Below are 11593 nucleotides of genomic sequence, written 5' to 3'. Positions count from 1 at the left end.
TATGACCCAGCAATCCCTCTCCTGGGTATCTACTCAAAAGCATGTATTCACAAAGATATATGCACCCCTATGTTAACCGCAGCATTATGCACAGTAGCCAAGACATGGAAACAACCAAAGTGTCTTCAGACAGAGGACTGGATAATGAACAAGTGGTACACATACACTGGAATGTTGCTCAGCCATAAGAAAAGACAAAATACTGCCAGTTGTGACAACGTGGATGGACCTTGAGAATACTATGCTGAGAAAAATAAGTCAGAAAAAGCTAAGAACCATATGATTTCACTCATATGTGGGACATAAAACTGAAAATTGCAGGCACAGACACCAATGCGATGGTTGTTAGAAGGAAGGAGGTAGGGAGTGGAGGGGCCAGAGGTGTGGTGATGGAAGATGGTTAGACTGTAGGTGGTGGGCACACAGTGCAAAATACAGATCCAGTATCATAGAAATGTACACTTGAAACTTACATTATCTTACTAACCAATGTCACCCTAATAAATACAAGAAAAAATCTTAAATAAAATAAATAACCTCAGGAAATAAAAAACACAGTAATAATTCTTTGCATAATTTATTACTTATGCACCCAAATAAACATCTTCTTAACCAGTCACCCTAATAAATATATGAAAAAAAATTAAAATAAAAAATATAACCTCAGGAATAAAAACACAGTATTAATTCTTAGTATAAGAGTGCTTAGAGGCCCTGGCTGGCGTAGCTCAGTGGATTGAGCGCGGGCCTGCGAACCAGAGTATCGCGGTTCGATTCCCAGTCAGGGCACATGCCTGGGTTGCAGGCCAGTTCCCGGCAGGGGACGCATGAAAGGCAACCACACATTGATGTTTCTCTCCCACTCTTTCTCCTTCCCTTCCCCTCTCTCGAAAAATAAATAAAGAAAATATTTAAAAAAAAAAAAAGAGTGCTTAGGAAAAAGTTATTTCTTCAAAAAGTACAGAAGCATTTACTAGAGAAAAATGCACAGAAGTTTAATCACATACAACCAAGGATAATTGAAATCATTGAGAGATTATGTTCAGCCACAAGTAACTGCAAACATCCAGAAACTGCACGAAATGGAGAAAAGGACCGAGTCTCACATGGAAGGACTGGCTCATAGAAGTCACTGCACAGTGTGGTAGAAGAACAAACTGTTTCGTAGCCCTTCGCACTGCGCCACTGTAGATGTCGTAGTGGAGTCAGAACTACAGTCAACAGTGGTATTGACAGAACAAAGTGATCACTTGTCAAAGTAGAGCTCACATTAATACAACCTAGAAAAGAGAGGTGTACCCTTCAGATAACAGTCTCAGCCAAGACAGTCAACATTTGTAGCCTGGTGGGCTCAAATGGGCTTGCAGGAAAATCCAACCTATGCTGCATCTTTAATGTTGAATTCTGAACAACTGTAAAGCTTACTCCTGAGAACAAATGGAAGCCAGGCAGTCTGGTGGTGGATTAGAGGATATTCTTGTTGGCAGGGCAAAGACGGAGGGAAACCAACACACACAAAAGCTCCAAGCTTCTGCCTGCCTCCTTTCATACAAGTGGCTTCAAAGCCAGTCTAATCCTATTTCACTCCTGCATTCAAGTTTCATGTAGGTGAGGCCTTGCTGATTTCTAACATGCAAACATGAAGGCAACAGACTGTAGACAATGTAGTTCATAACATTACACATGTCATATAACAGAGTCAGGAAGTGTCACCTCCAAGCCTGGATCTTACTTTCCTGTCACAGGTATTTGCTTCTAAACACAGGCTTCCTAGTCCAAATCCCAGCCAGAAGCAACAACTAAGAGCAAGGGACAGTGGATGAAAATACTTCACACGGGACTACAGTCTGTAACATTACAAACTTGGCACACTTACAAACATGTGGCAAATATTTATTGAATAAAATACTGAATGTCAACTGTCATTGAAAAATTAAAAAACATTTATTGACAAGAAAATGAAAGAAAGCTCTTCGAGCCAAAGAAAAGGCACTTTTCTGTTGAGGTAGAATATATATATGGGTAAGGCATATTCATTCGATACTTGCTATAGGAAGCCACATGGAAAACATGAACAAATTCCAAAGTATCAGTTTTTAAATGTTCCTTGATTTGCAGAACACTTAAAAATCACAGAAAAATTAAGCCCACTTAGCAAAACACTAAGTATTATTTTAAAATATTAGTAAAACATATTAGTAAAACACTTCAATTCCCCCAAGGATCTAACAAACTTCAATAAAGAAATACAAAATGTTTACTAACTGACCAGAAGGGAAAAAATACCTATTGAACTTAAAACCTCTTGCTTACAGAATAGCTACAGAATTAATTACCTCAGTGCATATTTGCAAAATAAGTGGACTCAGTACTACAGAAAATCACTGTAAGAACGAGTCAGTCATAGTGACCATGTATGTCTAACATTTATAGTATTTCTTCCATGCTGTGAATTTTGGGGAGTATGTGAATTAATTTGCACCAGGCTTACATGTAGTAGTTGCTGTAATGTGATTTCCTCCCAGGGCAGTTTTCGAGCTGCTCTGAAGGTATTCATTAAAACTTTGTCTTCATTTTCAGTCATACAGTATCTATCCAGTGTACATTCTCACATGGTATGGTGGGGATGTGAGGCAAAATGAGGGGTTTCCTACAGTGTTTACATTCAACAGAATTCTCTCTACATGAAGTTTTTGTCACGGCTTTCCAAGGAGCTGGGACAGCTGAAGGTTCTCCCGTGCTCTTTACGTGGACACGATGGCTCTGCAGCGCACACTCTTACGTCTCTGTGAAAGGCTCCCCCCATTCCTTACATGCATACGCTTTCTCTTAGGTGTGAGTTCTTTCATGATTTTCTCAAGAACTGGGACGATGGAAGCTTTTCTACAGTCTTTACACTGAGAGCCCTTTCATTCTCTATACTCAACTGGAAGACATAATGCTTCCTAACAGTCCTTCATTTACAGGTCCATCTCCAATTCGCTCTATCACATGTGAGTGCAGAGCTGAGCAACAAATGCAGGTTCTCCCACATTCTTTGCATTAACAGGGTTCATCTCTACAACGTGTTCTCACATGTTTACGGTAACTACTTGGGTAACCAAAGGCTTTACCACATTTTACACATTTGTAGGGCTTTTCTCCACTGTGTATTTTTTCATGTAATCGACAGTAACTGGGACTCCTGAAGGCTTTCCCACACTGTTTACAGCAATAGGGTTTCTCCTCGGTATGAGTTTTTTCATGAATTCTAAGAAAAGTGGAATAAAGGAAAGCTTTACCACATTCCTTACATTCATGAGGCCTCTTTCCATCGTGAATTTTTTTATGTCTACTGAGATATATAAGTAAACTGAAGGCTTTACCACATTCTGTGCATTTGTAGGGCTTTTCTCCACTGTGTGTTTTTTCATGTATTTGACAGTAGCTGAGACTCCTAAAGGCTTTCCCACATTGCTTACATTCAAAGGGTCTCTCTGCAATATGGGTTTTTTCATGATTTCTAAGTAAATTGGGATAACGGAAACCTTTAGCACATTCCTTACATTTATAAGGCTTCTTCCCATCATGAGATCTTTTATGTTTTATAAGATAACTGAGTAAACTGAAGGCTTTACCACATTCCTTACAATAATAGGGCTCTTCTCCCCTGTGTGTCATTTCATGACTTTCAAAGTTTCTTAGACAACTGAAATCTTTCCCACACTCCTTACATTTAAAGGGGCCACACCTAACATGCTTGATCATATGTCTTTTATATGTGGTAAGTGTACTCCAGGCTTTGTCACACCTCTTACACTCATAGGGTTTCTCTCGAGTATGAATTTCTGCATGTCTGTGTAAGTTACTTGAATACCTGTAGGCTTTACCACATTTTGTACATTCGTAGGGCTTTTCTGCACTGTGTTTCTTTTCATGCACTCGAACATATCTGCGACGTTTGAAAGCTTTCCCACACTCCTTACATTTATAAGGCTCCTCTTCATATTCCCGACACTGGTATAGTTTGAGTCCAGTGAGCGATCTTGTGTGGCTAGTAAAAAATGAATAATTCATGAAGACCTGTCTATACAACCTGGATTTAGGTAATTTTATTTCAGTAACAGTTTTCTTCTTTTCATTGTAATTTAGAATCTGGCTCAAGGTTTCTCTACATTGACTACCTTCTTTCTTTTTATAGAGTCTCTCTATCATATGATAGCCATAAAAATAAAAACATTATTAATACTTTTTATTAATGATTTTTATATTTATTAATAGTATGGCATTTTTACCATTTCAAGAAAAGTGTAGGGTTTCTACATATACTTACTGTTTGAAGTGGCTGTACTAATCGCTCTGAAATTGAGCTTGATCATAGAGATTATAAAAACAGTAATATTCACTAATGCTGTTTCTGTGTACTGTTCCCAAGTGTACTTATTTATTTTTTATACACTAAACATCTAGGTCATATTTGAGAAAAAAATTTTGATGAAAGTATTCTAAGAATCAATAAATTGGAAGCTGGGCTGGTATGATTCCTTTGCCTCTTTCCTAAATTTGGTGACATATTACGATTCTCTCAGGGGACACTTCTTTCTCACGTCAGGGGGACTCACCTGGGATTTGTCCCACGTTTCTCATACTGATCTTCACTGTCATGGTCTTCCCATTTTTCTTCCAAAACACATGCTAGAAAAAACATTATAAATTATTAAAGAATATGAAAAATGGCTAGATTTTAGGGCCACAATGAGCTGTGATCATGACTATTTTAGTTATCTCTGTACTTTCTTTCCACATTTCACTCTTGAAACAGCACTGATGAACAAGCCACACTAGTTTTCTAACCGACTGAAACAGTAAGTAAGAAGCTGTCGTCACTACCTACGGAAGCCAGGTTCCTGATGGTTTCCTGCATCACGTCTCTGTACAGTTTCTTCTGGGTCGGATTCAGGATAGCCCACTCCTCCATGGTGAACTTCATGTTAACATCCTCCAAGGCCACGGAGTCCTAGAACATTCCACACATGTATATACAGGAGGGTGGGTGAGACAGACGGCACTGGGGATCTACACACAAATCATATGAAGTTCGCACATGACACGGGGTCCCCAACATTTATTCTATGACTTGGTTGTCACACTAGTACTTATTAGCTACAACTCACTTTCTCAGGATACACATTTAATTTTTGTTACATTTTGTTACATTTTTATTGTAATCACTTCAAATCTTCACTGCTCTCCAATGTCAGGGCACAGAGTTCTTTAAAGAAATTCTATCCAGATAAAAAATATTCCCAGTTTAAGCACATCAATTCCTTGTGATGAAACTCTCATCTCCTTTAACTCCACGTGATGCAGCACTACATGAAGCACATTGTCACATCTGCATAAAGTTTTAATGAATATGAACAAAATAAAGACCTGGAAGCTTTTTCATCTATGCTTATCACCAAACATGACAGACCAGGAGGTCTGTGGAAATTCCACTGGTAACAAAATGCAGCTGGCCGTACGGTCCTGAAGTACTCCGGACCAATCGAAGTAGTCATATCCACTTGGCCAAGTGAAAATATTGCTGTGGAGGAGTATAAATTATAATATGTTCATATAATATTTATTACTGACTCCATTTGACCTTCTTTTGTCTGTCTCACTTCATGGAGCTAAGAAGTTACCAGTGTTAAGAGCTCAGGAATTAGAAGGAAGGGCAATTTAGACCTCTGCAAAATTCCTGTGTTTGAGAGCCTCAGGGTCACTTCATACCAGTTTTTCGGACACAAAGACATATGCACTAAAATGATAAGATCACATAAAGTAAGTTTTTCTGGCAGCATTGTAACACGGGCGACATTGAAAAAGGGTTGGGCTCGGAAACCCACAATACTTAACATTGAATTGGCACATGACCACTAAATACACAAGGTGCTGGGAAGTACTGGAAATATCAGAGGAAGCACTCTGTAAAGTTTTGTCTAACCAGTGAGTTCTACACCTGAAACTTAATACAAAAATAATATTTAATGTATGAATAGAAAGAGTTAATGACATTAAATATAAATACCATTCAAAGCAATAAGAGACTCAACAAATATCCTATCAAGATATCAATGGCATATTCACTGAACTAGAAAAAATGTTCAAAAAATTTATACGGAACCACAAAAGTCACCAAATAGCCACAGCAATCTTGAGAAAAAAGAATGACATTTACAGGTTTGTATATTTATTATACTATACGTTTTATCTTTATTTTAAAGCATACTCTTTCTACGTAAAAAGTAGGGGGGGGGAGTTACCCAGTCAAGATTTTCTGCAATAACCCTCCCCATGGTCACCGCACCAAGTGGGGAGACGCTGCAATGCGTGTGCAGAGCTGTCCAGAGACGCTCGAGGGGCCGAAGACGCTGTGAACAGGGACAGACCTGACGCCCGGAGTCCCGGCTGCCGGCCCAGCACCCACACTGCGAACCTTGAGGGGACTGAAGTTTGAGCCCAGTCCCCCAGGGCCTTGGATCCGCAGACCCCGGATCCGCCGTGGAAAGACTGTCCAGCCAGGGCGAATCGCCCCTCCTGGCATCAGCACCCGTCCGCACACTCACCATTTCTAGGTTTTCTGAGTCTCCGTGAGTCCTTCCTACAATTGTCACAACCAGTACAGATCACAATTCCACCGATGAGCACAGAACGTGGGGTTCCGAGCGCAAGAGAGAAGCAATCCAGAGGCAGTACGGAAGGAGCAGGACTTCCGGGTGGCTTCGGAGCGTAGTCCCGCCCACCTGCCCCACCCCTTCCGAACTGATGGGCGGTTCCCAAGGCAACGCTCTCAGTGCCTCAATTACAGTCCCCGAAGCCCAAAACAGCCAGAACTCATCCCGTGCGGGGACATTTGCACTGAAAACTTAGTGCTGAAAGTCCACCAGGCAACTGTGATCCTTCCTTGCAAACACAGATACTACTGCATGCAATAGTTAATATGGCTCTATTTCAATCTTTGTTGGCATTTAGGGTCTGACGTGTGGTTTTGCCAAAAAGGTGCAAGGCTCAGATACCAGGAATACAATCCATGGGGATCCTTCCAGAACGTTAGTCAGATTCCGGAAAATTTCCTTGAAACCAAGAAGAAGCCATCATTTGGGGGCGAGGGATGACTTTGGGTATTTACAAAGTGTTTCTAACATGAAAAAATTTCCTAAGCCATTGAGAAAACAAGCAGGTGGATATGTTGTCTCAATGGTGGTTCAGGCACTCTCCTAGGTCCTGAGCCACCTCTTATTTGTAGTTACACTATTTAATCCCTAAATAATGACACTTACCAGAAAGGGTTTCTTCTAAACAATAATCCCCAATTGGTGAGTTGGTGATGCTAGCATATTGTTTACTCTCACAAGGATAGCTTCCCCCCCTGCCTGGCACCCTCTCCTTATAGTAGGCACAGATACTTTCCGACCATTTCCTCTCCATTCCCTGAGAAATGCTCGTCTTTAGTAGTCTTAGAGACAAACAGCCCCACACAAGTCCACCCAAACTGCAGCAATAACTCATCATGCCTGGAGGCCATCAGACTCATGGAGTCCGAGGGGCAGAGCCAAAGAGCCACAGGTGATCTCAGTGGAGAGAGACGAGGCTCAGGTTGCAACCAGGACTCCTCACACAAGGTGGGCCATGGTGGGAGCAGCAGCATCCCTGTGTGTCACCCTACAGGGTGGGAAGGGAAGTCTGTGGCTAGTCAACATAAAGAATTGAGAAACGGGGAAGAGATTTCTGTTTCACACTCATTTTTTCATCCTCCTTTTAACAGCTATCTGGAACAAAATCCTCAAAGCAGTTTTACTGGAAATTAGTCTGATTTTCTAATGTCGAAAATACCTCTGATTTTTTTGTTTTGCTTTGTTTTATCTCCTAACTCTTCATCTTCGCTTCAAACAAAGGACCTTCTGTACTAATAATGTGTGTTCACTGGGGAAGTTGCATAAGGCTGGTCTCCTCTCTCACACTGTTGAACTTCAGACACATGATGCTGAGGAAATCACCTTTCATCCCTGCCCTTCCACAGCCCACTTCATTTGCAGCTGTGGGAACTGAACAGTCCAGCAGCAGCCCTCCCTGGGCAGAAAATGCTGATGTGCTTCCTGCACTGGTGGCCGTGGTTGCTCTGCTTGTCAAAGGTTCTTTAGCAACGTTGGAAATCTTGCTTTCCCACAGTGTCCTCACTTTGGCTCAAATAAACGCTTATAAAAATTCTCAAAAAAAAAAGCCCTTTAGTCACTATGGTCATCACTGTAGACATGACATCTTAAAATTGTGTTTGGTAAGAGGAGGTGGTTCCTGTGATTCTCATCATGGGAATACAAGGGCCAGAATACACTTCGAGTGTTGGTGCATCCACCCACTCCACAGAAACCCGTGAGGATTCAAGACATCTGCGAGGTGGTCCTCTCAGGCAAAGTGCTCCACCGAAGGAGCTCAGGGAGTCCTTTGAATGCATGGAGAGGGAGACTTTTTCATCATGATCTTGGGAAGTGACTGTAATGGAATAAATTACCCAAAGTTCTGGAAGGTGCTCTTGGCTCTGAAAAAGAATAGGAAATTGATCCTTTCTGTGGTTGAAAGCATAAAGTAAGTGGCAAAGCATCAAGATTCATGTTTGTACTTAAAAATACGTTTTTGGCATGGTCTGCTAAAATATTAGCATAACGTTTGAAGTAATAGTGGGAGAAAGAACCAACCAAATTGTTCTATCTTGTGGGGAAGGCATGAATTAACACAAATAATCATCTCAGCCTTCATGTTAAAAATTTGGAAGTATGGGACTTCTGCCAAGATGGAGGCGTAGATGGAAGCACTGTACCTTCTCACACAACCAACTTTAAAAACAATAAAGTTTTAGCAACAAAAATGCAACCAAACCACACAAAATTGAACTACACGGAAGTCTGACAACAATAAACCCTTCAGCCAAACCGGTAAGAGGAGCAGAGCCAGCAGCAGAGTGGGGTCAGGCAGGAAAGATCCACCGAACCAACCTGGGCACCAACCCAGGTGCGCCAACAGCCGTGGGCGGATCCCAGGTGTGGAGAAGTCGGCAGACCCACTGCGAGCGCAGATAAACCGGTGAAGGAGCTAGCTGTGGTGAGACTTACCTCACAGGCCCCAGCAGCGGGAAGCAGCAGGGGGGACCACCATTGTCCCTCTCTGACCCCACCCCCACATATGGCATCACAAACCAGCGACCTGGGTGGCCCCGCCCTGGTGAACACCTAAGGCTCTGCTCCTCATATGTAACAGGCACAAACAGATCAAAACATGGCTCAAGAACAACTCAGAGTCCCAGAGCCAATAAATCTAAGCGATGAAGAAATAGCCAGTCTTTCAGATGCACAGTTCAAAACACTGGTGATCAGGATGCTCACAGAACTGGTTGATTTTAGTCACAAATTAGAGGAACATATGAAGGCTAAACTAATTGAAATGAGTGGCAATGAACAGGAAACCAATAGTAATGGAAAGGAAACTAGGACTCAAATCAAAGGAGTGGACCAGAAGGAGGATATAAATGACCAAACAGAAAAGGATGAAGAAACAAGAATTCAAAAAAATGAGGAGAAGCTTAGGAACCTTCAGAACATCTTTAAACATTCCAACATCCAAATTATAGGGGTACCAGAAGGGGAACAGAAACAGCAACAAGTGGAAAACTTATTTGAACAAATAATAAAGAAGAACTTCCCCAATCTGGCAAAGGAAATAGACTTCCAGGAAATCCAGGAAGCTCAGAGAGTCCCAGAGAAGTTGGACCCAAGAAGAAACACACCAAGGCACATCATCATTACATTAGCCAAGATTAAAATGAAGGAGAGAGTCCTAGAACCAGCAAGAGATAAGGGGATAGTCACCTACAAAGGAGTTCCCATCAGACTGTCAGCAGATTTCTCAAAAGAGACCTTACAGTCAAGAAGGGGCTGGAAAGAGGTATTCCAAGTCATGAAATCCAAAGACCTACAACCAAGATTACTCTATCCAGCAAAGCTTTCATTTAGAATGGAAGGGCAGATAAAGTGCTTCTCAGATAAGATCAAATTCAAGGAGTTCATCATCACCAAGCCCTTATTATATGAAATGTTAAAGGGACTTACCTAAGAAAAAGAAGATAAAAAAATATGAACAGTGAAAGGACAGCAAACTCACAGCTATTAACAACCACACCTAAAACAAAAGCAAACTAAGAGGACAGCTAAATCAGGAGCAGAACCATAGAAATGAAGATCTCATGGAGGGTTAGCAACAGGGGAGTGGGAGGAGGAGAAAGGGGGAGAAGGTACAGAAAATAAGTAACATAGACGGTAGGTAGAAAATAGATGGGGAGGCAAGAATAGCATGGGAAATATAGAATCTAAAGAACTTGAGACACGTGGTCATAAACTAAAGGGGGAGAATGGTGGGGGAGGGGTGTACAGGGTAGAGGGGAATGAAGGGGGGAATAGAACGACTGTAATGGCATAATTAATAAAATGTATTTTTTTAAAAAAGATTTGAAAGTATGGAAAATAAGCGACCATAACGAAAACAAAACAGTCATCATGGAACTTTATTAAACGGGTTACTTCTCAGTAGTTTTACAGGCCAGTTTCTCACCCTTCAAGATTCCTAAGTAAGGTAGAATGTTGTAATTCCATCAAGAGGAGTTCTGCTTTTAAGTCTAAAATTATAATGACAATGAAAAAGGAACAGTCATTCTTACAGTAATTCAAAAAGCATCTTAGAAGAGCTTAGTAACTTTAAGGCACTTGGCACCATGTGTGGATTGTCTCATTTCTCTTCATCTTCTTAGACTTCTAAACATGGAAGCACTGCTGGGCTCTCACCTGCTGAGCGAGGCAACTGAGACTTAGGGGAGCTACATGGACTGTCCAACTCACAGTGGCAGGCATCAGGGAGCTCAGATTCATCTCCAAGACAAAAAAGTCAAGCACTACCACGCAGCCCAATTCTCCTTTTATCATGAAGTGAAGACAAATGGTTCATTGACAAGGACAGACTCCTTTGTGTGAAGCAGAAACAAATTTATTTCTTCATAAGCATTATTAAGATCCACACTGTAGAATAGATTTCTTTGAGCCTTGGTTGAAATCTGAAGTGGGTTCTAGAGTATTTTTTGTCCCTTTTGGTGCTGAAATCTGGTGGTCACTTCAAGCACTGTGACAGCCAGGGCAGTCCAGCATTCATAGAAGGCATTTGGGAGCAGAGTTTTTGTCTGTAAGATGGAAATAAGGGCTTTGAAGGTGAGTCAGAAATGACATGTGACGTAACAGCGAGGCTTAGTGTATGCACACCTTTTCTCAGGGCGCACCATCCTGTGTGGGTTCAGAACAAGCTGCTGCAGGCTGTGCCACGATGGTGTGCAGGTTGTTCTGAGCTCAAGACACTTTTACCAGCAGGCTCAAGAGAAGCTTCTGCCTCTCCCTTCAACTACCCAGAAGAACTTGAATTAGAGGCTTTGGCCATAAGAAAATATGATCAGTGATAACCTCTTTTTGACCCACCTATATAGCAGGGCAAACTTCTATTTACTAAACATCTGCTCTTCTTCTCACCCTGCAAGGAC

The 11593-nt window shown here is 41.5% G+C and overlaps 1 protein-coding gene across 1 annotated transcript; it reads right to left on the bottom strand.

The window, feature by feature from the left end:
• Positions 1 to 1925: 1925 nt before the first annotated feature.
• Positions 1926 to 6732, bottom strand: LOC119038877 (zinc finger protein 709-like). The gene is made up of 4 exons (XM_037131438.2): positions 6591 to 6732; positions 4870 to 4996; positions 4602 to 4674; positions 1926 to 4033 (listed from the first exon to the last, which is right to left on the bottom strand). Exons 1-4 carry the CDS (start codon positions 6591 to 6593, stop codon positions 3043 to 3045), a joined length of 1194 nt encoding a protein of 397 aa, XP_036987333.1. The 5' UTR covers positions 6594 to 6732; the 3' UTR covers positions 1926 to 3042.
• Between the last annotated feature and the right edge of the window lie 4861 nt (positions 6733 to 11593).

This window comes from Artibeus jamaicensis, unplaced genomic scaffold (genome assembly GCF_021234435.1).
Source record: "Artibeus jamaicensis isolate MK-2021 breed Jamaican fruit bat unplaced genomic scaffold, CSHL_Jam_final scaffold_537, whole genome shotgun sequence".
Taxonomy (NCBI): Eukaryota; Metazoa; Chordata; class Mammalia; order Chiroptera; family Phyllostomidae; genus Artibeus; species Artibeus jamaicensis.
Note: the sequence above shows the minus strand (reverse complement) of the source record. Positions and strands in the feature narration are given on the sequence as shown.